At 30.7% G+C, this 26,554-nt stretch overlaps 5 protein-coding genes across 10 annotated transcripts; 2 read left to right on the forward strand and 3 right to left on the reverse strand.

Annotated features, from left to right (window-relative positions):
- Positions 1-442: 442 nt before the first annotated feature.
- LOC105148220 (uncharacterized) lies at positions 443-6,265 on the forward strand. 4 transcript variants are annotated; one of them, XM_087412724.1, is made up of 9 exons: positions 443-860; positions 962-1,325; positions 2,116-2,265; positions 2,724-2,860; positions 3,078-3,198; positions 3,404-4,208; positions 4,305-4,545; positions 4,821-5,057; positions 5,147-6,265. In XM_087412724.1, the coding sequence occupies exons 4-9, from the start codon at positions 2,800-2,802 to the stop codon at positions 5,209-5,211; spliced, it is 1,530 nt and encodes a 509-aa protein (XP_087268850.1). In that variant the 5' UTR covers positions 443-860; positions 962-1,325; positions 2,116-2,265; positions 2,724-2,799; the 3' UTR covers positions 5,212-6,265. The 4 variants fall into 4 exon arrangements, with proteins under 4 accessions (XP_087268850.1, XP_087268857.1, XP_087268865.1 ...); XM_087412731.1 differs by having other exon boundaries at positions 962-1,010; XM_087412739.1 differs by lacking the exon at positions 962-1,325.
- Positions 6,266-6,531: 266 nt separating this feature from the next.
- Positions 6,532-9,913, reverse strand: Srp72 (signal recognition particle 72). The gene is made up of 8 exons (XM_011059801.2): positions 9,567-9,913; positions 9,220-9,337; positions 8,887-9,142; positions 8,323-8,802; positions 7,641-8,003; positions 7,257-7,561; positions 6,960-7,172; positions 6,532-6,866 (listed from the first exon to the last, which is right to left on the reverse strand). Exons 1-8 carry the CDS (start codon positions 9,664-9,666, stop codon positions 6,731-6,733), a joined length of 1,971 nt encoding a protein of 656 aa, XP_011058103.1. The 5' UTR covers positions 9,667-9,913; the 3' UTR covers positions 6,532-6,730.
- A 2,893-nt stretch (positions 9,914-12,806) lies between these two features.
- Positions 12,807-14,703, reverse strand: LOC105148217 (Odorant-binding protein 56a). The gene is made up of 5 exons (XM_011059798.2): positions 14,572-14,703; positions 14,144-14,216; positions 13,973-14,064; positions 13,382-13,490; positions 12,807-13,052 (listed from the first exon to the last, which is right to left on the reverse strand). The coding sequence occupies exons 1-5, from the start codon at positions 14,617-14,619 to the stop codon at positions 12,985-12,987; spliced, it is 390 nt and encodes a 129-aa protein (XP_011058100.1). The 5' UTR covers positions 14,620-14,703; the 3' UTR covers positions 12,807-12,984.
- Positions 14,704-21,010: 6,307 nt separating this feature from the next.
- Positions 21,011-24,106, forward strand: LOC105148216 (adipose-secreted signaling protein). 3 transcript variants are annotated; one of them, XR_015546874.1, is made up of 5 exons: positions 21,011-21,368; positions 21,438-21,555; positions 22,041-22,178; positions 22,273-22,716; positions 23,541-24,106. XR_015546874.1 is itself a non-coding variant. In XM_011059797.2 (4 exons), the coding sequence occupies exons 1-4, from the start codon at positions 21,356-21,358 to the stop codon at positions 22,469-22,471; spliced, it is 468 nt and encodes a 155-aa protein (XP_011058099.1). In that variant the 5' UTR covers positions 21,011-21,355; the 3' UTR covers positions 22,472-22,825. The 3 variants fall into 3 exon arrangements, 2 of the variants coding, with proteins under 2 accessions (XP_011058099.1, XP_087267881.1); XM_011059797.2 differs by lacking the exon at positions 23,541-24,106 and having other exon boundaries at positions 22,273-22,825; XM_087411755.1 differs by lacking the exons at positions 21,011-21,368; positions 23,541-24,106 and adding an exon at positions 21,744-21,846 and having other exon boundaries at positions 22,273-22,825.
- On the reverse strand, positions 22,724-26,504 carry LOC105148266 (uncharacterized). Its single transcript, XM_011059894.2, has 5 exons — positions 25,604-26,504; positions 25,345-25,479; positions 24,922-25,172; positions 24,072-24,308; positions 22,724-23,982 (listed from the first exon to the last, which is right to left on the reverse strand). The coding sequence occupies exons 1-5, from the start codon at positions 25,713-25,715 to the stop codon at positions 23,512-23,514; spliced, it is 1,206 nt and encodes a 401-aa protein (XP_011058196.1). The 5' UTR covers positions 25,716-26,504; the 3' UTR covers positions 22,724-23,511.
- Between the last annotated feature and the right edge of the window lie 50 nt (positions 26,505-26,554).

A 26,554-nucleotide genomic window follows, 5' to 3' on the forward strand; every position in this document is an offset into this window, starting at 1 on the left:
AACTTTCGTATCATGTGATATGCAGTGACTCTCAATATTTGGAACACTATTGGCTATCGAATGCAACCTTAAGCTGAATACGTATGTATATGTTTATCCTAGTGCTGAATGCACTAAATATATATTTAAAATTCATATTGTATATACAATCGCCGGTGTGTATACACATAGAGAATTTTCTCAATGTAAATTATCAAAGTTAACAGCCATCTTTCGTATGGCACGCGTTTGAAAGATATGATTTAGCATCTGAAAATCCTAAATCAAATCTGTCTACGTAGGTCGTATATTTACAAATCGAATAATGTGTGACTGAACACAAATGAATTTAAAGCATGAGCAATTTGATTGAGCAATCGGAAGAAAGAATTTTACCAATTAACCTATCGGAGAATGCAAATGGAAGATGAAACGTTGAATGGCAGATTCGCACTGTTCTGTGATTGGTGCATAAAATCGTATCCCCTCACTCCCGATAGTTCGCGGCGATTCATTTCAGGGCATGATTTTTGACTGTACATATTCGAGCGTAGTGGAACGGTTTATTGTATGTGTGCGAATTTGTGGAATAACAGGTTATTAAAAAAAAATTCAAACGCAAGTGCCACGAATTTGTCCGACAGATAACATTGAATTGTGTTTAATTGCGTCGAATGTCAAGTATATACACGCTGACACGCGACGTGTACCTATACTTTGTGAATGTAACGAAAGATAAATGAGTTTACAAGATAGCCTGTTTACCGAGGATGTCGAATACGACGTAATCATCTTTACGAAGGATAAGACACGTAAGAGGTACGAGAAAATTATAACGAGATTCTTTGAATAGAATATCGACACCGACATCATGTTTGAAGGTTAGTTTCCTTACGGTATCCGTTGATGGCTGTGAACACATAAACAGTTTCATTTCCTCTCGAACTTTGAACGATTATTATATTTGCATATATGTATATAGATATTGGCAAGTAAAGGATTCGTGAAGATATCGAATTGAATGAGATTATGTGAGTGGCGCATTCCCATGGTAGGATCTAGCACAGGATTTATAAATAGCACAAGATATATATAGTTTTCGTTTTTGCTACAGTACAAAGCCGGATCATGATTTCATTTTTTTTATTATCTAAATACTGCTCCTAACTATTTATTCTCGTATACGCTATTTAAGATTTGTGCTGTGTAAATTAATGCAAATAATTTTGGGCTTGTTGATTTATATAGCAATATATTAGGATTTGTGCACATCGATGGAATGCACGGTATATCAGAAATAGTAATAATTCTGAAAAGTTTAATATCTTGTAATAGACATCACATTTGTAAGTATCTATTTCTTTTCAATGCAATATTTGTATTTATTATTCCATCCTAGATACTTATTTAATTTCGACTATGTCGACGTTTTATTTTTGTTTGAAAATAAAATTGAAATTGAAACAACTCGATATAATTAATATGAATAGAACACAATAATTTAAATCAATTTAAATAATAATAATTTTAATAAAATTTTAATCAATAGAAACACAATTTGTTGATTTTGTTTTAACATGTATTGGATTCTTATATTTACGAGTGTAATATATTCAGTTGTTCTTATGTGCACGTGGTTACATGATATAAAGCAGTGCATTTTTATCTCTTTTGTGGTTGAAAGTATGAAGCATACCTAATTAAATTGGTTCTCACTTTCGTATATTTCTAATGATATATGTATAAAGCAAGTGAATATTTTTCCTCACAATTGTTTGATTATTATTTTTATTAAGTATCATATATTATGCATGTTGCCATTCGTGCTTATTAGGCAGTAAAAGACTCGATAAAAGAAGAAGAAAATTTGAGACAGGACAAGTTGTAAGCATCAACGTCTACGCTATACTCAAGTCTTTATAGAAACGAACGAGAGAGAAAGTGAACGGGTTATGTAAAAGTTAGCTGGCGTTTATCGTCTCTTCCCCTTCCTTCCTTGTCTTAAACCAATGCCGTAAGGCATTACGTTCACCAAAACGAACAAAACAACCGATGCTGCGCTACCAATACTCCGAACAGCAGGCCGTTCAATCTCACTTTCAACGATAAATGCGTTCTTTCTTTTCACTTTTGCAGAGTGCTTGTCTTTCCGCCCGTCAACAATTATCGTCGGTTCATTATACATCAGCTGATACAGGATCGTTTCTCGGATTTGCTGCATACATTCTCGATCGGCCAAGGTTCGGCTAGGCGTACTGTAGTATGTTACAAGACCGATGTGAGAAGGTATAAAACAAAATGTTAAAAATCATTCTTTTTATCTTCGATATCTGTTAGTTATGAACTTTTCTGCTAAAATATTCATCTACCTACGCGTAACGATTTGTGTTATTTTTTTCGTCAACAGTTTTTCACAATTGTTCGATTTTCAAGCTAATTTTAATAATTATAATTTTAATAATTAATAATTAAATTAAGCTTAATTTACGTATTTGTATTACTAAATTTATATACGTTTAATTAAGCCGCATATAACAATAAATAATAAATATGTGTCTCTGTGTGTAAACTTGCAAAGCTGTACTACTTATCGCGAACGAAAGTAAAATTTATCCGAAATTACCTCTCGATCGTAATGCCATTCTATTGCGCCGATGTTATGCTTACTAATTACAATCATGATACATTAAGCATGTTTTTAAAGAAAATTTGCTCTAGAAGAATATCATTATTTTATTATAAAGCGATTGGAACCCAAAATCGAATTTTCCTGAGTCTAAGACAAACTTTGTGACAAAACAAAAGGATACGATTCACGGAATGGGTATTGAAGGTCGACGCTCACCCTCGACATCTCCAGAATGCAAATTACAACGGCAAGGTGATTATGAATATCACTCAAATAGCACATATGGATTTTATATACGTTACGGATTTTATATACTAAACTAGAAAATAATAGGTTTAAAAAATATAAACCAACATGTGTTATTTGAATAAATTAATTGATGTTATATCTTGTGACATTATCAAATAAGATATATTTCAAAATAAGTTAATTACGAAAGATTTATTTTTATTTAAATGTTAATTTTTAGCCAAGTCAATACCAACAGTTGAAATATATAGACCACCAGCGGCTAGGAAACTTAATAATTGTTCACAAATAAATGGTACACAGACACAAGTACAATCGACTACAGATTTTTCTTCGGTCAAGTAAGTAAATTCATTTCTATGTACATTATTATTGTTAATCATAATTATTGTATGATCTATACATATAAACATATTTTATATGTACTAGATTTGTATGTGATCTACATATCGTTTTCTTTTATATTAACATTATGATTTTACACATTGATTACGACATGATTGATGTCAACTATTCCAAATACATATTGTTAATATACGTATGCAGGAATGTACGTCAAAAACGACCTGATCGGGCAGTTTATGTACCTAGGCATCGCAGAAGTTTAGAAATGGAAGATAAAAAGCCACACAGTTTGAAAGTTTCTCACACGACGTTAAATGGAGATTCAATTATGAATAATAATTCTAAACTACAAGATGTATGTTGTAGTCAACAAAATATAGGCGATCTGACTTCAAATAATCAACTTTCTGAGAATTGCAACGCGATGATCGAGGATAAACATTTTCTACGAAACATTTCAAAAAATATAGTTTCTTTAGATTCTAGCAAAATCTCTGATACTCTCGAGAATACCGAGCATATGTATAAATTTTCAGAGCAACAAAAAGATGTACCAATTTTATCCAAAGATAAAGAAATTGTCGTAATTAATAATGTAAATGAAAATAGTACTAATTTCAATCTGTTGGAACCATCCAGCCAAATTGAAATTAATGACAAACAATTAGAAAAGATACAAGAAATTGTAAACGAAAACCAATCCTCGATCGAATATTTAAATTGTAGCGATGTAAATGATCATAAAGACAGACAACTAAGTAGACAGAATGCAGTATCGGATGTTCTAATAATTTCCGATACTATTCAAAAGAAATCTAAACAGTCTGAACAACTTTCTCCAATTCTCGTAACACCACCTGAGAAAAAAGTAAAAAAGATAGAAAGACAAAAAAGCAAACCGGTTCCACCACCTTCTCCACCTCTGAAAATGAATAGAGACGAATGCGATTGGGATAGCTTATTTGATGATAATGGCGATTGTTTGGATCCAACATTAATAGAAGAGGTCAGTTATGTATTAAGTTCAGTAACTTATCGTGTTCACTATTTTATTGTACATAATTAGCCAATTATTCACGTATCATCTTTCTTTTTTTTTTAGCTTACATCAGCAGTAGGTGAAGTAGCGATAGAACAACCGAAAAATGATTACAAAGCATACAGCAAGCAAGTCGAAGTGTCCAGTGACGAATTTGCACACGTTGTAGAGATTTATAATTTTCCTTCCGAGTTTAAAACTAGCGATTTGGCAGCTGTCTTCAGTTCTTTTAAGAATGGTGGTTTTGAGCTCAAGTGGGTGGATGATACTCATTGTTTGGGAGTTTTCAGCAGTCCTTTTGTTGGTATGTATATGTACATATCTAGTTATAATTTATCTATGAATATGAAAATATATAATATGTACGTTTTTATTGAAAACAGCTTAATAACTTATTTTTAACAAAGAAATTGCATTTGAGAAAATTTACGATTATTATCTTTGCTGTTAATATTATAGTATAATAATCAATATTCAATCATTGATGATCATTGAAAATTTCTTCCAATAAGTCCAATTATAATTAGACTTATTATAGTTAGTATATTCTTTTTTACTTCTTTTTTATCTTTCTTTAAGCTGCCCAAGTGTTAGCATCGAATCATCCATTTGTGAAAACAAGACCACTTAGCGAAGCTACTGCTTTAAGTAAAACGAAAGCTAGAAAAAGCGCAGAATTCTTGCAACCTTACAGGAATCGACCCGAAACATGCGCTGCCTTAGCTAGACGATTAGTTACAGGTGCATTGGGCGTAAAGCTTGCCACGGCTAGACAAGAACGTGAGCACGAAAAGAATATATTACGTGAAGCGAAAGGTAATCTTTGAATACGCATTATTATATAAGTGACATAAAAATAATTCAGTAATTATTGAAGAAGTTATTAAGAGATTTTTGTATTACAGAAAAAAAACGATTAGCTAACAAACAACGAGAGGATGTTTGGGAGGGCATCATACCTACAAAGTAGCATTGTATATCGCTAATATAGAGTATTTTTAAGGATTTGTACCTCATTGTATAGTATACGCATTCACATTATTTACATATGTGGGTGCGTAATTGACATAGCTAACCACGGCTCCCATAATGTTATTCTCGCGTTAGCGCGCATGCGTTATTTGTGCCTTACTCGTCCATTCTTTACATTGATAAATAGAAAATTGAACATACATTTCCCCAATTTATTCGCTTTGATACAGAAAATCTATGATAATTTATCAGTAAATAAATTCGATATGTGTAAATATTATAGTTAATAAATAGCTGATTTATATTTATTTGGATAATTATCTTCTAGAAATTGTTGAGACAATATTATCATTTTACATATGAATATATCAGTAAAAAGAGTAGTAAAGAGGACCAGTGGTGCCCATTCACGTCTCCTACATATTTTTACGCAAGAATGCAATTTTTTAAATAAATATAATATACAATACTAAGCAATGATTTGTTTGAAATTAAAATTTGGTGTCAAAATTATAAGTAATTAGACAAACGTGTAGAAAAAAACTGAAAACTAAAATTATTTTCGCAAAATAATCAATTAGCGTTATGAGCTTATACACAGCAACAAACAATAATATATAATACAGATTGATTGCAGGACAATAAGTCAAATTATTATTAATTATCGATAATTCAAGATATATCTTTACAAAATTTTATATAGGTGGACACATAATCAATATAAAAATATATCATCGAAAATATGGCGTTAAAATTCTATTCTAATATAATACTATTTTACAATTTTGACTTGTGCCACTTATATATCTGTTACATGTATATACAAATGTTATCAACGCACAATCACATTATCTATTCATATTACAGAGTTGCTGAGTATAAAGAGAACAGATTGTATTTTTATACAATTGTTATCAAACATGAAATAAAGATATGTATTACTTATTCCCTAGTCAATGTACACAGTAATGTGTTACATGTTAATATATCATAAATTGAGTAAGAAAATTTTTTGTGAGAAAAAAGAAATAAAAATATTTTTTAAAGCATAATTAATTGTCTATACTGTATTTGCATGACTGCCAATATAAAAACTTTTTCAAGCTTTTTAAACAGATTTGCAAAATATGAAAAGGAAAAGATGTTCGTAACATATGTTGTTAGTAAGAACAAAATTATTAGATAAATTTTATGCATTAAATGCATCAAACGTATTACTCTATAAATATATCAATAGATATATGAATAATAAATTGATGCATATATAAGCAATGGAGAGGTGTAAACATATTTTTTTAATGAGAGAGATACACACATATAGTGTGTACAATATTATTTTTTAATGGCAGTTACATCTTGCGTTTTTCATAAAATACAGCTACATGGTAGCAAATCGATTTGATTATTTTTTCAGTTTATATTTTTTTTATAACAAGTGTTTCTTTTCAATGCAAAGTTACGCAATCTAATTCGTTTAATATAAAAAACTATGAGTTTAGCGGAATGACATGAAATTGTTACCACTTGCTACCTTTCTTCTTTTTTTTCTGTTGAACTTTACGTTGTTGCTGACGTGGTCCAGAAGTTTCTACTGCGGAACTGTGACGAGGGTTTGGAGAAGGCTTAGCATTTGCAGGCATTTTAGTGATATCACTATAAATAATAAAAAATTTTTTTAGTAATTCATTGTACATTTACAGTAGATAAAGCACATATAGGATGATAAACATATATAGGAGTACGTACTAAAGATCACTAGCTCCTGTAGCGGCTCCCTGTGTTCCTTTCATAGCGGCATCCCTATTCCTTCTATCTCGTTTCTTACGGAATCCACTACGTTCGTGTCTCGGTAACCATCGCTCTGGATCTGGCATAATACTCGGATCATAATTCTTTGGTAGTTTACCCTTGCGTTTACGTTTCTTATGCTTCTTTTGAATTACATCTGATACTACTTTGCTGATAAGAAATCAAAATGCACATGTAATATTTTAGAGTATTATTTGAATTGAAATATATAATGATTGGAATAATTATATTTACCCAGGAGAAGGTTCAATCTTTTTCTTTACTACTTTAGTTCCAATAACCCAATTGCTGCTTTCTAATGCGTCAACGTCAGTAGTTTCGGCGAGATCATGAAGTGGCGGTAATCTTTTGGATAATGACTGTGCTTTAGTAGGACAGAACTGTACATAAGCTACTACTAATTGAGCTAAAGTCTTGGTGTCAGATGGTGAGGCATCTACTAATTCTTGTAAAATATCAGCAGCAATCTTGAGTTCTCCACCACGTAAATAAAAATTAGCAGCTTGTCGCCACAATTCTCCCAAATTTTCGGTGGTTTCCTGAAAGGAAATTTTTTATGTGAGTTTATAAACAAAACATCGCGTGGAAAATATAATGATGCACACATTCAATATATACCTTGTTCTTTTTATAATAAGCGACTGCATTTTTGAGAGCGATCGAGGCTCTTTCTCGGTCGTTATCAGCTAAGTGAAGCGTAACGAGCGCGCCAACTATTCCAGGTAGAGATCTATCCCTTTCGTTTAGATTCTCAAGAATAGCGATGGCATCTTTTCTTTCATCTTGACTTAAAAGTACTTGCACGCTGGCTAATTTCATAGATAATTCCTTTTCGCCGATTGCATGTTCGATTAATAGTTTTGCTGCTTCTTTTGGTTTACCTTCTTTACTAAGTTGTACAGCTTTTATGAACATTGCATCTGCTACAAGAATAATGCAATCTTTCGCAAGATTATTGCACAGTTGGTGACATTGCTCTCCCTGGAAGTATATAATAAGCATGTGTCTATCTTAATTTAAATAATAAAGCATCACACATACATACACAAACACACATATATGTACACAGAGTGGAGAAAAAAGATCGGTACCCTGAATAATTAAGAAAAATATAAGTTTTATGGAAAAATATTTCAGACAAAAGTTGTAAGATGTAAAAAGATACCAATCTTTTTTCCCACTCTGTATATATATGTATATGCATAGTATATATATATATGTGTGTGTGTGTGTGTACATGTGCATACATATATATATAATAGCATATATACACATATGCATTATTATATAACAGACTTACTTGATCAGTGTAAAATGCTAGTAAACATTGATTGTATGCGATATTTCTTCTTTGCTTAGTAGTTAATTTGTGCTCTAAACTTTCGTGAGTGGCACTTTTCATTCTCTTTTTACTATCAAAGACATTTTGATCTTTATTTAGACATACTAAATTGTTACTAGCTACAGCGACCAATGCAATATCATCTGGCTTAGCTTTTAGAGCAGCAGTATATAATGCATGTGCTTCTTTTTCTCGACCTTGTAATTGTAAACAATATCCAAGTTGTACTCGAATTACACCTAATTCATTTTCAATCTCCTCTTCAGATACTCCATCTTCTTCCAATCCTTCCTTGCACATTTTCTCAGCGGTTCTCAATTTCTTTTCTGCTTCTGCTAAAATAGCTTTATAATCTCCATTTCCTTGAGCAAGTAAACGACATGCTGCATTGTATGTTAATTCATAAGTATGTTCACGTAAAGGAGGAACTTCTAAATCCTAGAAATTATCTTTATATGTTAAAACGATCAATCTTTTTTAATGTTAAACTGTTTTAATTTTCTAAAATATAACGATACTTACTGAACCTTCAATTGCTAAATTTGCAAGCACAGCTGCAAGATTTGTTTCTCTTTCTTCTTCATACTCGTCATTTGAATTCTTAATGATATCTCTGTATACTGCAAAACATTCTTCATATTTCTCTAGGCGATACAATATCTGAGCTTTTAGTTCTTTAATTTTTAGAGAAGGATTTTGCACATTTTCTATCACTTTTAATGCTTCAGAAACTTGATTTAATCGATACAGACAATATCCTTTTTCAAATTCCAAATTTCTAGATTAGGAAAGAAAGCAATTTATAAAATATTATACGTATATAATATAAATATTGTAACATATAATATGTTATACGTTGCTAATTTCGGTGTTTTAACAATAAGTTGCAATGCCTCGTTGAATTTGGACAGCTGGATGTAGCAAATAATCTTACAATGAAACGCTACTTCTTCATCCTGGGAGATGCCTAAAACTAAATAATGAAATGATATCGTAGTTAACTAACTTCAAATGATTTTCTTGTTTCAGAATGTTTTTTGAATCTTAATTGTCCGAAAAAAATGATATAAAAATAATTTTACGAAAGTATCTATGTGAAATGACAGCGTTAAAGCAAGGGTAAATATACCAATTATTTTTGTTATAATTATTGATTTCAGTTTCACTATTTTAACAAATAACTTAATTGTAATTTAGCTTACTTCTGTTTACAGTTTTTAGAGCCCTCTCATATTCTCCATTTTGTCCTAATTTATTTAATTCCGTGTACAATACAGAAAGGTTACTTTCTTTCGAAGCCATGTTCTTCAATCAGGCACATACGTGTGACGTGTGGCCGGTGTGACACAAGTGACAACGTGGAATTGCGCTATCTACGCATGCACAAATGCAGGGGTTCTATTCCTGAACAAAAATCGCATACGAAAATAACAATTCGTATTATATATATATATACAATCGACCAATTACAACCGAGAAACTATCATTTTTATATGTGAAAATTATTTATGTGCTCAAAGCTATGTTCCAAAATTCACTGTCAGCGCTGAAAATGTACAGTTTACGTGACGTATACTGTACATTTTCAGGTTGGGTGTCAAATGGAAAGTGAAAAGTGAAAAATTTCTCCATTAATTTTAATGGTAAAAATTTTCACTTTTCACTTTCCATCCTAGGAATAAAGTTTCATGATTGATACCTTGGCAGCAAATTTTGGAACATAACCCAAGAAAGGGTCTTAAGCCTTGTGTTCACGATATTAGAAATCGGTCCGAGACCTCGGATGAAGAAAGAATTGACCAATCACAATGGACATATGATAAATTGTTCAAATGTGATTTGTTAATTTTTTCTATGTCCGAGATCTCGGACTGATTTCTAGCATCGTGAATTTAAGGGCCTTTATTTTTGAAAAGAAATGTAATGAGGAACTAGGGAGTACTATAGTATACGTGACGTATACTATAGTATTTTTCGTATTTTCTTTTCAAGAATAGTTTAGGCGCAGTATAAGGGATTCCGCAGAATAAAAAAGAAATAGGAAACAGAGAACAGAGAATAAGAATTTCAACCTATCAGAAACTATGTATTCCACAATACATGATTTCTGATAGATTGATATTGAGATAGAAATTCTTATTTTCTATTCTCTGTTCCGTGTTTCTTTGTATTATGCGGATCCCCTAACTACAATAATGACGGTAGATGTCTGCTTCTTTGATGTCGGTGTCTTCGATCACGTGACTGTCAGCCATGTTGAGGGTTTTATGGACCGCTGAATTTGAACGGTATCAAGAGACGTAGTATTTTGTATATAAGGTAAAGTATTGGGTCTAAAAAGTATCCGCGGTACTTTGTCACTAGATATATGACCATCAACACACATCTAGTGACAAAAAACCGCGGATACTTTTTAGATGACCCAATATTTTAAAAATTCGAATAAATTCTATATATGATTTTAGTGTACCACTGTATATTAGTATAGGTCTATTTTTTGTTTCTTCAATATATTTCTGGAATGAGCCAAATGAAATCACAAAACGTTATTAAATTTGTAATTTTTTATTATATAAAAGCTATATAAATAAGAATACTTGTAATATTAGGTGTAGTAAAAAGAAATCCATTATTTTACATATCACGCGTAGACGAAATGCAGATTACTAAAGCCATCTATTGGAAAAATAATGGATTTCTTTTTACTACACCTAATATCTTATATTGGGTCATCTAAAAACCGCGGATACTTTTTAAATGACCCAATATATGCCGAAAAGTTACAATTTTTCTTCTGCAGTTATCATCTCTATTGATAATCAAACTCGGATAATATCATTAAAATCACAGTTTTAAATAAAAATCGAGTATTAAGTTTTAAATATATGTACATGTCTACAAAATTAAATTATGAAATTAGTACGGAACGCATTTTATAAATACTATATACGGTCCAATTTTACAAATTACATTAAAAACATTTTGGCTTTTGAATAATAAACTGTTGTCACATATGAAAACATACGTCAATTATATTATTGTTAATTATTTCCATTAATTTAAGTATTAATGGAAATAATTAACTTAAAAGGAATTATTTCCATTAATTTAGGAATATAATGTTCTTTGAAACATTTGTTGTCACCGTCGCGCGACAAGATTTTTCAAATTTTATAATCAACTCTCATATTTTTTTGGAATATTTGGATTTAACAAATTCTTTAAATAATATGTGCAAAGAAAATGAAATAGAATACGTGGAATTTCTTATTATTTCCATTTTATCAGTTAAGAATGTACACAAAATAGGCGTACATGCATAAAAAATATATATTTGCGAAAAAGTAAAATATATGTCCATATACATATAAATATTTGCAATTAAGTATAAGATATAATAATTATGTAAAAAATTATATATAAAAAATAAAATATATATTGATCAATTCTTCTTATGCATTTTTTAAAATTTATATCACAAATTTTAAATTATATTCAATAATAAGAAAAGAACTATTTTTAATAATAGTTGCAAATACACATTGCGCAATCTATTTGCAATATTACAATACATTCCAATAAGATATATCTGCAATTATTTTGCAATCTTTCTGTGCTGTATGGGTTATTGTGTCATTTTACATCTTATTTATAATTGCATTATTTATAAATTTTTCATAAGTTATACATACCTTCCCTCTCTCTACGAGTAGCCATACATCCCACTCCTATAGGATATTCGGCAAAAATGCAAGAGTTTCAAAAAATTCCTTTTTTAATATGAAAAATAAGTATTTCGAATTTCTAATATTTTTTTTATAGCAGTAGACAAAGTTTTTACTGATATAGTTCATTTATCTTAAAAATGATAAATAATATTTAATAAATTAAGTTTTTGTTAGGTACAACGTATACAATGCCGGAGTTATTCTATAGTAAAAATAAATAGTATTTTTGCTTTTATTACGATGACATCGCTAATAAAGATATTGAGACATTAAAAATCATAAAAGTAGAAAAAGTACAGAGAAAACATGCAGCTTATTAAATTCTTTAATAAAAGTTATTTCAATCTTATGCTTATTTGCAGTAATAATTTATTTTATTTTACAAATGTTATGTATTTTTTACTTCATAATTGCAAACAAATTTATAATTTATATTAAATTATAATGTGCCTAATTATAAATAGCACACTTATTATTATTTAAGGGAACGTTTTTAGGACATAGGGATCTAAATGTAACATTCCTTCTTTCTTTGAAACATTCCTTGAAGATTTGCTATTAGGAATTTAGAAATTTTTATTTTTAATCAAATTGATTTTATATTGATTCTTGAATAACTTAGACTGAAACACTATTCAATTTAATATATGTTCGATCTAATAATTCTTATTATTTGAGGAGGAAAGGTTAAAAAGAGTGGAGAATTCTCTAGCCTTTTAACTTGTTTTGCTAAAACGAAACGTGTATTTAATTTTTTATCAATATAGTTTTGTATTAACACATGTGCAAGATAATATTTTAATGTTATCTAAAATATAATAGACGATAGATGACATTAAAATCTCTTTAATAGTTCCAATTCGATTTTCTTGCAGAATTTGGTTTTATTCGCTCAAAGCTCGCCGACGACTTGCTTGAAACATTTAATCAAATTCTTTCCCTTTTGGCAACCCTCTCCATCTGAAACAATTGCAATATTTTATTTTATTTTCATTTGAGAGAAAAAATATTTGAGAAAAACCACTATAAGATTATAATATTGATTGCATTCCGATATTCACTGGCTGCGTTCAGCAGAACCAATCATATTAAAGAATCACTAAGCGCTAACTGATTAATTTTCTCTGCTGAACGCAGCCACTGCCAGTGCTGAAAATTTATAATGCACGTAAAGCGTATCATACTATAGATTTTCAGTACTGGCAGCGAATATGGAAGCGCAGTCAATTCTTTAACGAATAAAAATTGATCTTGGCTTTTGTTAAATTTTTAATTTATGTTATACTTACCAACGTTAGCGCATTCACTACGTACTCTATTGAATTCTTCTGGCGATTTATTACGTTTTAACATGTGCTCCTGAACTTTGTCCCAATCAACTTCTCCATTCTCTTTCAACTAAAGTACAGAAATAGAAATTAATTTCTCATTAATTAATTTTTTTAATGTACATTATATATAGGGTTCTGAAATTTGAGGGTAATATATTATTACAATGTGAAACTTTGTGAAAAACTAAGTAATAAAAGTATACACTATTTTTTTCCCATAAATTAGGTCTTTAAATATAAACATTTAAAGTTTGACTAATTATAAATGTTAATTAAAAAGTTATCTGTCCGTGTGATAGTGTGCATGTGTGCAGCGACAATGTCTTATTTAGTATTTAATACACTGCACATGTGTCACATGGACAAATGACTTAACTCTTATGATTATAAGTCAAACATTAAGCGCTTATACTTAAAAAAATTACTTTACGGAAAAAAAGTCTTACACTTTTATTATTTAATTTTTCACGAAGTTTCACACTGTAATAATATCACCCTCGAATTTCGGGACATCTTGTATATGTAAAATGCAATACAAATTTCGCTTACAGTTCCGAATTTCATTAATATACAGGTATCGAAACAGGCTAATTTTTCGTCATTGTCATCTGGTTCCCCTTTCTTTGCTTTTTCAATTACGGCTAAAATTTGCATTATTATTAATATAATTATTTATTTAATAAGTTTTTTAATTATGTAGTTAGTTTATTCTCCACTTACCCGGATCGACACCAGATTCATTGATACATTCTTCTTTAATCTGTTTCCATTTTTCGTGGCCTTCCTCGTCACCCTACAATCAAATAAGAATTTGAATATTATAAAATTATTATTCACATATTAATGTTATATTTAATAATTAACGCATTTTTTAATGTGTCTATTTGATATTTATAAAATATTTTCATAATATATCCTGTGGAAGTTAAATAAATATATTGTATTTTGAAAAAGAAATAATAGATATATTATATGATATAATATAATATAATTTTAAGAATACGTATATGAATATCAGTAAGTTTGATAGAATTGAAGTAAGTAGAATGAAAATTAATTATACTAAAAATAAGATGCAGAATATTTTGTAGAGAAATGGATTAAATAGATTATTAATGGAGATACACATAATAATGAAATAATCTTACCAAGACGGCGACGAAAGAAACGGCGAGCAAGATAACGATTGTTTTCATTTTGATTTTTCGTTTCAACACGATGGAATACAAGCCCGTGATCAAAGAGTTACTGACTGGATCGCAAGATAGTATCCTAAGCTTTTATAGTTTATGACATAATGACCCTCCTTGATTCCTTTTCTAGCGTGGGGGAGTACCCGAATTATATTCATTATTCTTTCGAAGTAGCAACATAAATCATCGCAATAATAGCAATGTATAATATTTTTAATCTTGAAATTCTGCTATTATAATGAATATAACAGACAATGAATAGCAAAATTATTTTTTAAATATATAACACTTGTTTTATATATATATATATATGTATATATATATATACACGGTGTTTGATGAATAACGATAAAACTCTCGCACAGAGATAGAGCGGACTAAACTGAGTTGAAAAGTTCTCTACGATTTTGCAATTTTCACAATAATTAACAAGATATCATTATATTAAAAATCATCAAATATTGATTTTCAATAATTTTTTATTCAAGTACTATTAACTTTACAGAAAAACAGCAAGAGACAAAAATTATTTATTTTCTTCTTATAGAGCTCTAAGAATTTTTTCAGAATTTTTTAATGTACTTTTTAGTACTGTATTTTTTTATTGGCAACTATTTTTAGCAATGAAAAAATGCGGTACTAAAAAATTTTCTATAAAGTTGATAGTACTTACGTAAAAAATTATTGAAAATCAATATTCGGCGATTTTTAGTAATTAATATCTTGTTAACTATTGCGAAAATTGTAAAATGATAGAGGACTTTTCGACTCAGTTTAATCCGCTCTATCCCTATGCGACTTTTATTAAACACCCTGCATATGTTTAAGATGTTCACCAAAAATAAAAAAATAAAAATAGTATATTAAATAAGAAATCTGAATTTTTATTCCAATTATAGTTACTACAAACTTTCATAAGTTGTAAGATAAAAAAATCAATGAACATGAATACTGAGGCCGTATTCATGATGCACTTTATAATCATAAGTTTGTTCGTGTTGTTTGTACTTTTTGTATGTCGTTCCAATATTCGAATAAACATTTGTCTCTTTTTAAGGGGAAAAATTTTTGGGGATTTCAAGCAACGTGAACAAATTTCATGCTAGCGCGTATTTAGTTTACGTTATATTATAGAATTTCAGAAATAAAAATGCGTATTTATATCGATAAAAGCGTGTTCTAAATATGCTTGAATTTTGTGTAAATTGAACTTAAAGAGGCGCGATGGAAAGAAAATAGTTACTTTTTATTATGACACAAGTGATACTGAATCTAAAGGTCTGTGAATATTTTATATTCAGATAATGACGTTACCATTTACTTACTTTGGTCACAAAATTATATTATCGCAATACAAATTTATAAATCTCACTTTTAATGTGAATAAGACTTAGTGAAGTACAAGCTCTCGAGCTTGCAGTTTGTAAATAAAAACTCAATCGAATTTCACTTGATAGAATGAAAAGGAACGTGCATTCAATTGAATTATGACGCAAACAGGATTAGTAAAGATTAACGTTTTTTTTTTAGAATAAAACGTGGTTTTTTAAAAATATGTTTTTAATGCTTCAAATATGCTTTAAACAGTACTATAAAAAAAAAACATATTAAAAACATCAATTAAGCATGTTTTAAACTGTTTAAAACACGTTTAAAATATGTTTTTTTACTAACCCTGGTCACAAATGAGAATTATCTGAATTTTGGTGTAAGTGAAAAGCAACTAATATCTATTACAAATTTTCTTTGCGACATAAATGAAACAAAGAGAGAACAAACTTTTAAACGAAGCAACACAGAATAATGTAACTACGTACAATCGCTGATGGTTTATTACGCAACGAATGACGATAATCACTGACAATAACAAAGAATGGAACACAAAATTTGACATTCATCAAAAAAGTGCGACATGAGATTATATTAATTTAATGTTTCAGTATCATTTTAATTCTACTATTAGCTTAACATATTAGTGTCATTAAAAGCTATCTTTCTAACTGTGTTTAATTAAGATAAGATGGAATAAAAGTGCGCGATTTTTCTTTTTCTTTCTTAAAAGTCATTAAATAGAACTACTTCCTGTTAAAAATTCCTATAATAAATATAAATTCTCTGTTTTTCTTGTAATTATTCTCGAAATAAATGCTTGATCTAAAGATGAGTATCTACCGGACGCATATACAATTAAATTTCTTGGAATTATTATGGTTATGTCTATTATTTAATAAAGTTTTATTCTGAGAGATGATTACCTCATACTATATGTATACGTACACGCATCGCACACTCATTATTATCATCATTATAGAGTTAATTTTATATAATTTCCTTCATTGTAATAAAGTATAGGTGTCCTTCTCCTGTCATAAAAAGTTGCGATATTTACTATGTAATTTAGTTTACGTATACATTTCATCATAACGAATAATCATCGTGATTCAAATGAAGATCTGCAAGGACAGATTGCAATTTTCAAAACTAATTATCGGAACTTTGTTTGATAACTGTTGATACTTATATAAGAATGTTTTAGTTATATATATTAGGTGTACAACTTTGCTTCCGCCGTTTTTTTTCCGAGACTTTATTGTAAAAAACTGATTATACATTTATGATTCAAAATATTGTCCATCGCTGACCACTACTTTCTCCCATCTTTCGGGCAGCGTACGAATCCCGCGTTGAAAAAACTGGTCATCTTTTGAGGCGATCCACGAATCGATCCAATTTTTTATTTCTTCATAAGACCGGAAGTGTTGGTCAGCCAGGCCGTGTGCCATTGATCGAAACAAGTGATAGTCAGAGGGAGCAACGTCTGGAGAATACGGCGGATGGGGTAGGACTTCCCATTTCAACGTTTCCAAATATGTCTTGACCACTTTCGCAACATGAGGTCGAGCAAGCAAAATCACTTTATCGTGTTTCTCGTTGTATTGCGTTTGTCTTTCAATGCTCGGCTCAAACGCATCAATTGCGTTCGATACTGATCGCCTGTGATTGTTTCAGTCGGTTTTAACAGCTCATAATACAATACGCCGAGCTGGTCCCACCAAATACAGAGCATGACGTTGGAGCCGTGAATATTCGGTTTGGCCGTCAACGTGGAAGCATGGCCGGGAACTCCCCGGCCTGAACTGATTTTCTGCGCTTGGGATTATCGTAATGAACCCATTTTTCGCCCTCAGTTACAATGTGATGCAGAAATTCCTTCCGTCTTTGCCTTTCAAGCAGCTGTTCACAAACAAACAAACGCCGTTCAACATCTCTCGGCTTCAACTCGTACGGCGCCCAATTTCCTTGCTTTTGAATCATTCCCATGGCTTTGAGGCGTTTTGAAATGGCTGGTTGAGTCACTCCCAATGATCGTGCCAATTCTTTTTGATTTTGACACGAGTCTTGATCAAGTAATGCTTCCAATTCTGCATCTTCGAAAACCTTCTCTCTTCCACCGCTATGCCGGTTTTCGACGTGAAAATCACGGTTCTTGAAGCGTTGAAACCATTCACGACACGTTCTTTCACTAATAGCGGCCTCACCATAAGTATTTGAGAGCATTCGATGAGCCTCAGCCGCGGATTTCTTCATATTGAAGCAGAAAATTAAAACCTTCCGCAAATGATGAGAATTTGGTTCGTAAACTGACATTTTCAATGTCAGTTTTTTTCGAGAGAATAACTTTATGATGCAGGCACAAATCGACTAATATTTCTATAGGATTATGTTGACAGATGCCCAAATTTATTGTATGACGTCTATGATCTATTTATTTCGACCACCACTTACCGCTAAAGCTATCTATAGCAAAACGGCGGAAGCAAAGTTATACACCATAACAGCTAGTATTATCTAGGAATATTGATCAAAATATCAGTTATAAAAAACCAACATTAGTTAATTCAACATCAGAGAATTAACAATTTATTGTCAAATACATTCTGAAACTAATAAAAAAACAAAGCAAAGAAATAAAATAACAAATAATTAAATAATTTAGCTTATAACAGTTTTTATATTGTATATATAACGAAATAATCATAAATTCAGACAATACAAAGTTCAAAATCGGGACATAAAACGTTTAAAAAAAAGTCTTAAGATATTTGTAAACGGCAAGAATCGTCCTGATGTTTATCTTATGTCCCGATTTTAGCTTTGTGTTGTCTGCAAGATATATTTTGCTGCAGTTTTAGGTAAATAACTTTTAAATGTGTAAATGAATCCAAATAAACTTTTGCATAAATATTTATTAGAGTTTTATTAGTTTTTTTTAATTTGTAATGCTTTGACAAATGTCCACTTTTAATTACTATAACAAACAAAAAAATTTAAACAGTTGGGAGCACAGACTCTTATCTGGTAAAAAATTTTTCATGCATGAATATATATAAATATGTATAACATATAATACATAAACACGTATAAATATAACATACATAATTATACACTTTTTCTTTTGTAAAATTACTTTTTAATGTAATAAAAATAACAATAATGCGAACATCAAAGTAATTAAAAGAATAATCGCATTGTTAGTTTTAGAAAAAATCAAGTTATGTAAAAAAATTGCTCACACAATTATGTATAATTTTATATATAATTTTATATAAACAATTTTTTTACATTTTTCAAAATTTTTTTTTTAAAACAAATAGTGCGAAAATTATCCATTAAATTATTTTTAATGTTTTCACATTATGTTATTATTTAAAAATAAAAAATTAATCTTCTTTTCTTTTGTAAAATTACTTTTTATAAAGAAGCATTTGATGCAAATTGACCGTAACTGTATACTGTATGTCATAATCTGTAAGAATTAACTAATCACAATTGAGTATTCCTCTCTCATTCGACTGTAAGAACTTTTTTTTTGCTTTTCTGCATCATTTGAGACCTTATACATCTCATTTAAACAATTACGTGTATTGTTATTGATTAAAAAATAAAAATAAATATTTAGTGTAATTTCGGTATATAAGGCCGACAAGTGTTTTCTTTTTGACATTTGATTATTTTTGTGGATGTTTTTTAATAACGTATACAGATGATACAGTGTAAAGGTGCCTTTTCATGTTGAAAACGCTCAACGCTCATTTTCAGCGTCAAAATAGATCACGTGATCAAAATTGTCGCTAGATATTCGCCACGTGACTTATTTTAACGCCGAAAATGAGTATCGAGCGTCAGCATGAAAAGGCACCTTTAAAGCCCGATCTACAATTGCATAAATGTAGACTTAGGTCGTTATTCATAGTCGAGTCGTTTTTTTTCAAGACCGTAAGTAATGTTTTAAGTAATGTCTTAAGACATTAATGCAGCCTTCTAATTGGTTCATGACTTCTTAAGACCGTACTTAAAACGATCTTGAATATAAGATCTAATGCGTATTCATAGTAAAACCTTGTACCTAAGACTTCTTTAAATTTATCTTCAGATGCTTAACAGCCAATAAAATAATTCGTAGAATATCTAAAAATAAATTTAAGAAAGCCTTAAATATGAGGCCTGACTATGAATACGAGTATGACTATGAATACTGGTCTTAAGGTTATGGGAATAGTAGTAGCAGTAAATGTTGTACAACATATTAATCTACAATCGAGTAAAGATTCAATGAACTTTCATCTTCAAATAAAACATTACTCACAACACTTTCTCCGTGTTCTATACTCGTAATATAATATATAATAATATATAAAATATATATAATAATATATAAAAAACTCGTCAAATAATATATCATAAAATGAATAAAAAAATGAAAAGGACACTTTGCATTTCTTTCCATACGTCGAGATAAAATAAAATGTATGTTTAATAAAAATAAATCAATTAAATCGCGAAATTTTTAATACATTTTATTGTAGTATTTGATAAAATATACATTGGGTATTTTATTAATTGAGCTCTCTCACTTTTACAGTTAGATTAGATTAATGTACAACAGCTTTAATGTTTACTGAGTGCGCACCAGTTCTGCCAGTGAAAAACGCTATAAACTGCGTTCGAACAAGTACTTTATACAGTGATCTAGAACCAACTACAGTTGAGTATTCTCCTGATACAGTCGAACGACAAGGGAATGTTCGACTGTAGTTGGTTGGTTCTTACATTCTGATCCGGTTTAAACCCTCGGTGGAAACTCTCTATTGCCCGTATTCATAGTCAGTTCATTCTTGTACTTAAGGCTTCCTTAAATTTATCTTTAGATGCCTCAGCAGCCAATGAAATAATTCATAGAGTATCTAAAGATAAATTTAAGGAAGAAATCATGTATTGTGGAATACACAGTTTCTGATAAGTTGAAATTCTTATTTTTTTCTATTCCCTTTTCTCTATACCCTGTTCCTTTTATTGTACGGAGTCTCTTAAATATAAGGCCTGACTATGGCTGTGATTAAAGTCTCGCTATAAATGCTTTGAAGCATTTGGTGGACCAATTAGAAGAAAGAATTTTACAAACTGACTAATTAAAAAACGCTTCAAAGCGTTTGCAACATCGCATTGACCGTACCCTATGAATACGAGTATGTCCTAGCTGGAAAACAGCCCTGTAACAACTCTCTGATTGGTTGACACTGCGCACTTCAGCAGCGAAACAACTTAACCTATTTTAGATCAAACAGACCAGACTTCACATCGTCAATCATTAGAAGCGCTGAGTAGTTAGTTTCATTAACTTTTTTGGCAAACAGTATGAAATTACAATTGTCAAACCTGCCAAACTATTTTATGGAACATGGGAGATAAAGGTATTTGATTATCTTTTCTTTATTAATGATTATATTAAATGTTGTGTAAATCAAAATTTTTTATGTTAGAGCATCATGTTCACTTTAGCGGTGGAAGTGGATTTGGAAAAGATAACAATATTATGATACAGCCACAGCGACATGGTCATATAGACGCTCATTTAGGATTCTTGCAATTGTATCACAGGTTATTTGTTATATATAAAACTTATATAAATATTTTATAATTTTATATTGGTTTGATTGCTATGTTAAATGCTAAAAACTAGACTTTAATTTCTGTCAATTGCAATTATTTATTAAAATTTATATATATACAAAATATATTAGGAAAGGGAATGCATATATTAATTTTTAAATATTTTATATATATAGGGTGAATCAGAGTCGTTGAACCAACTTTTTACTCTATGAGAGAATTATCGACTTCATACCTAATTAAATTATTAACGTGTATAGTCAATTATATTTTCATAAGGTAAAAAGCTGGTTCAACGATTCTGATTTACTCTGTATATGTATATATTAGGTAGTAAAAAGAAATCCATTATTTTTCCAATAGATGGCTTTAGTAATCTGTATTACGCGTAGACGAGATACAGATTACTAAAGCCATCTATTGGAAAAATAATGGATTTCTTTTTACTACACCTAATATAATATTTATTTCAGATATCACGTAGAATTTTCAGTACCATGGAACACATGTATTCATCCAGACGAAAAGACAGTAGCTCCGGCAGTAATTGCAGGAAATCACAATGCAAATTGTCATATTATCGATTTTGCACAAGAAAAAGATGGCTTAAGGTATAACATTGGTTACATATATGTTTATCACGTTAATCAAATATCTTTCTTTTTAAATTGATCTAGCTAATGAAATAATTGATCCTTTTATCAGGTTAAAAGTTGAGCTATTGGCATATAAGGAGAAAATATTAAAAGAAAATGTTGAAGTGATGTGTTGTCCATCAGGTACTCCATTAAAAATTGTACTGAATGCACGTGTGTTAGCTAAAGACAAGGGTACACCATTGTTGAGAAATGGCATACGCAGTATTGCTGTAGAAGGAACCAACGAAGATGAAATGTCTGAATAATGTTGCTTATTATCGAGCTATCTTTTGCTGATAAATATTTAAGCATTTAAGTGCTGAATACTAGTTCAAATGAATGAACAACTCAGCATAGCCAAAAGATCTTGTAATCAGACTACAGCGAATGTTGCAATTGTAAATGGCTAAGCTCCACGAGAGAAGATAATTTGCCTACTGCTCTTAAAAATATATCACGCGCAAAATGTCTGCAAAAGCAATAATATCACTTATTCTCTACCACTTATTATGTACGCATTATGTATTAAACAAATTCTATTTTATTATCATTTTATATCAATCAATATCGATGTTAATTTCCAACGAAACTTCTGCTAAATAAACATCAGTGGTACTAAATTATTTTTCAGTTGTGATCATGAAGATCAATTATTTGAATAAACTGAGACGTAAAGTCCTCCCCCGTATTATCGTCAACCATCTTTGGCATTCTCATTAAAATCGCATCAATTTATCTTCTGAATGTCTTATATAGAATGTTCAATTGTCATTGCCCCAGGCAAATATCTTAAAAGAAATATATATGAGATACGAAAAAAAAATGATGAAAAATGAAAGAGAAATCGTTTCGAAGATGATGTATTTTGGTTTTTTTAAATGGACTGTTTTTTTAGATGATTAATATTTCATGTCAATATATATATATTGGAATAAAATATAAAATATTTCGTAAATTATTAATTTTCTGATATTCCTACTTTAATACTTTTATATGTAGAATAATTGGAGGAATCATATTGTGTAAAAAAGTTACACAATTTTATTTAAAAAAACGGAGGTGATCTTCGTATCTTCTTAGAGCAGTTATTTAAAGGAGAAAAAAAGGAATCAAAATACATCCCTCTCAAAATCATTCTTTTTTTCATCTAAAATATTTTTTCATATTTTATATATTTTTTAAGATATTTGCCTAGGGCAATTAAAATGGGACATTCTGTATATCATATATCACAATTATTTTAAAATTCGAATTGAAACGACGCGTCTCAGTTTTTTTGCCTAATCGATTTTAGCGATAGTAGGTCTTAACATCGAAAATTGAATTTTTTCATAGGAATTCCAGTTGGGCCGTCTACAAATTCACAAATGTTAAAACCTAGTCTTGCTAGTGGATGACAATTGCTTCTTGGATTACCCCATTTGCCCTTAAAAGTCATCCAACCTGGTAAAGGCTCATTATCCTCTTCCAAGAGCAACTCCAATCTTTTCCATGTTGGCCAAGCAGTTCCAAATCCACTCTCGTCGTACAGACGAGGTACACGAACGAACTTGTGCTTGCCTGGAGCTGTCCAAAGTCCGTGAGAGCCGCGTGCGCTAAATAAAATCGGATGTGAATCACCAGCGGTATAAACCTTTTCAGGAAATGTTGGCTTCTGGAAGAGACCTTTTCTCGTTTCTTGACTCTCATAGACGAAAGTACCATTTCGCGGATCATACTGATAAAATGCACCGACATCGTGTGCCGATACATACATTGCCAGAGGATATTCGTTGTCCTAAATGACGATATGGTATTTAGGTGGGCATGTTTATGTGAATGATGATAATGGATAAAAAATTTGAAGGATTGCTAAAGATGATTTACCTTGAAATAAAGACTCATATGTTCCCAATCTCCAATGTGACTACCATATTCTTTAAGCGTACCTATGCACACGCCGCCAATAGTAGGTATCGGCCAGCTGCCAAAAAATCCAAGATCCAATACGCAAATCGTTTTTCCTTCACTAAACGGATAGAACATCCAATAGGTCACGTGAAAGTGCACTTTTTGACATCCACTCTCTTCTCTTACCTTTTCGAATCGCGGCAGTGTTGCCGCCTGAAATGAATCGCATGGAAGAAAAGAGAATGAAATTTTTTCGGAAGCAATAATTAAGTAATAATTAACAAAAGCAACAATATGTGCAAATTCAAAACAATTCAGCAAATTTAATCATTTTCATTTGAAATTTACGAAAATTATAAAAAGATATTTGTTTAATTCCCAATAAATTAAAAGATATATATAACGTACATCAATGTTTTAATTTCATACTGAATAATATAGATGTAATATAACAAGTGTGTTACATTACATTGCCTTGGTGGAAAAATTTCGCTGAAATTATTCCACGTTTTGGAGTCACTTCAGCAAAATTTTAGCTTTCAGAAAAATTTTAATTTAATTTCAGCGAATTTTAGTTGAAAAATTCATTTTCAACAAAATTTTTCAGAGAAATTTCAGTTCAATTTCAGTAATTTTTCAGTATGATGAAAAATTCACTTTCAGTGAAATTTTCAGCAATTTTGTTGAAATGTTTCAAAACGTGGAATAATTTCAATTCAATTTCAGCAAAATTTTTTCATCAGTGTTGAGTGTAAAATTGTAACGTTGATGTTACGTTACTTTTAGTTGGTGTTACTGAGTTCTTGCCTATTTTCGCATATTTTACCTGTCGTATTTGTTCTTGCGATAAAATTTGTGCTCTTAGATCACTGACACTGTTCGTCTGCCGTTGAGCCAAAAATCCTGGATCCTGAATCAACGTAAAAGCATTCCGTTCCACGGACGTCTTCAGCATATTTCTTGCTGCACGTAGCCGCATATCTTTGGAAATGCAATTTTTCACGAGAGCATAGATGGGCACAGCTCCAGCGGGTCTTCGACCATACAAGAAGGACGATCGATTTTGTAATAAGGATTCTGTCAAAAAATTATCTTATTTGAAATATCAGTCAGCGATTTTCCGTATCTGACTCTGTATATAGTATATATATAAATTAATTGTTGTAATCACACTTCATATCCTACAAATGATATAAGAATTTATGTGTATCAATTTGTATCATTTGTCATAACTATTTTGAACATTTACCTATGTCTATTCTAGTGCGAAGGTAATACTGATCCGATTGTACGTTATCGAGGAATTCGGTTACACCGAGCGGTAAAAATTGTTCTCCAGGCGCAAGCCATACTAAAGGTGCCCAATCTCGTACTAATCTTCTTACTATCAATAAGATTGGCAAATGAAAAAATATTTTTTATTATCGTAAGTAGAATGTGTGCAAAAGATGAGAATAATATATATATATATATATATATATATCGCGTGTTACACATATGGCACATACGCGCGGGATCGAGCGCATCTCTGACTCTCGGTTCAAGTGCAAGCCAGTTCTCCTTGTATATATCGAGCGAGAAACGAGCACGTAGGTCAACGCGAGATTCTCGTAACCCCATTACGGGAGTCTAAGGTGAAACAAGTTCCGCGCGGGTGTTTCTTGTGCTTCACGATCAGTAATTCATATCGTACGCGCGCGTTTTTCGCCAAGTCAAAGTTAAAAAGACATTCGATTGATTGTCCAATCGTGTCGATCGTTTGATCGTTAACGCGGTGAATTATAAATAGGATTACAAATAGGTCGTAGAACGTAACGATAATGTTTAGATATACGAGCCAAGTTGCGTGCAACGTAAACATAACGGTCTAATTTCGCTAATAGTCTCCTAATAGGTTCCTGTTGTACACGTTGGAGAGGCTCTCGTCGATAATTCTCGATATAAGACATACATCCAAGATACATATCAAATCATTAGCGAGCGTTATAATTCAACGTGATGAACGAGGCGAGTTTGCTGTAGGTGCGTCATTTTCTCAATCGATTCGGCGCGGCGCGACGTTCCGAAATATATCACCAAGTCGTTATACCTTTTAAAGCATGGGCAAAATCGAAAATTAACGCGAAACTTGTCTCAATCCGCTTACACTCGCTTTGCTTCTTTTGATCGTGTGGAACCGGTCCAGAAATGGGACGACCGATATTTAATCCTGCAGCCTGCGTGTATTCGTACACACGGAATAAATACGAATACATTTCATGAAAAGGAAATATCCTTCTGTGCGTCTATTTTTGCGCTTCGCGATCTTTTTCCAAATTTTAAATTGCATTTCGCTACTATTTCGTTGTGGTTTTGATTAAATAACAATCGAATGGAAACGTATTTTTGTTATTATAGTTTAGCATTGTGTTATTCCGCCGTGCAATCCTGATTGATTTATATAATACTCGACAGATTTT

The sequence above is a fragment of the Acromyrmex echinatior genome, chromosome 1 (genome assembly GCF_024713525.1).
Source record: "Acromyrmex echinatior isolate Ae372 chromosome 1, ASM2471352v2, whole genome shotgun sequence".
NCBI classification, from domain to species: domain Eukaryota; kingdom Metazoa; phylum Arthropoda; class Insecta; order Hymenoptera; family Formicidae; genus Acromyrmex; species Acromyrmex echinatior.

Coding starts and splice junctions, on each gene's coding strand:
- Srp72 (XM_011059801.2), bottom strand. CDS start 9,666: ATGGCTTCGAAAGAAAGTAACCTTTCTGTATTGTACACGGAATTAAAT. Junction 8,803..8,886: donor ATTTAGCAATTGAAGGTTCA/GTAAGTATCGTT, acceptor GATAATTTCTAG/GATTTAGAAGTTCCTCCTTT. Junction 6,867..6,959: donor ACAGGAGCTAGTGATCTTTA/GTACGTACTCCT, acceptor TATTATTTATAG/TGATATCACTAAAATGCCTG.
- LOC105148266 (XM_011059894.2), bottom strand. CDS start 25,715: ATGGGGTTACGAGAATCTCGCGTTGACCTACGTGCTCGTTTCTCGCTC. Junction 24,309..24,921: donor CGCAAGAACAAATACGACAG/GTAAAATATGCG, acceptor GATTCATTTCAG/GCGGCAACACTGCCGCGATT. Junction 23,983..24,071: donor ATATGAGTCTTTATTTCAAG/GTAAATCATCTT, acceptor ATCGTCATTTAG/GACAACGAATATCCTCTGGC.
- LOC105148217 (XM_011059798.2), bottom strand. CDS start 14,619: ATGAAAACAATCGTTATCTTGCTCGCCGTTTCTTTCGTCGCCGTCTTG. Junction 14,217..14,571: donor TTTCTTTCGTCGCCGTCTTG/GTAAGATTATTT, acceptor ATTTGATTGTAG/GGTGACGAGGAAGGCCACGA. Junction 13,053..13,381: donor TAGTGAATGCGCTAACGTTG/GTAAGTATAACA, acceptor CAATTGTTTCAG/ATGGAGAGGGTTGCCAAAAG.
- LOC105148220 (XM_011059803.2), top strand. CDS start 719: ATGAGTTTACAAGATAGCCTGTTTACCGAGGATGTCGAATACGACGTA. Junction 799..2,115: donor AAGGATAAGACACGTAAGAG/GTACGAGAAAAT, acceptor TCACTTTTGCAG/AGTGCTTGTCTTTCCGCCCG. Junction 3,199..3,403: donor ACAGATTTTTCTTCGGTCAA/GTAAGTAAATTC, acceptor ATACGTATGCAG/GAATGTACGTCAAAAACGAC.
- LOC105148216 (XM_011059797.2), top strand. Junction 21,556..22,040: donor TTCTTGCAATTGTATCACAG/GTTATTTGTTAT, acceptor TATTTATTTCAG/ATATCACGTAGAATTTTCAG. Junction 22,179..22,272: donor CAAGAAAAAGATGGCTTAAG/GTATAACATTGG, acceptor TCCTTTTATCAG/GTTAAAAGTTGAGCTATTGG.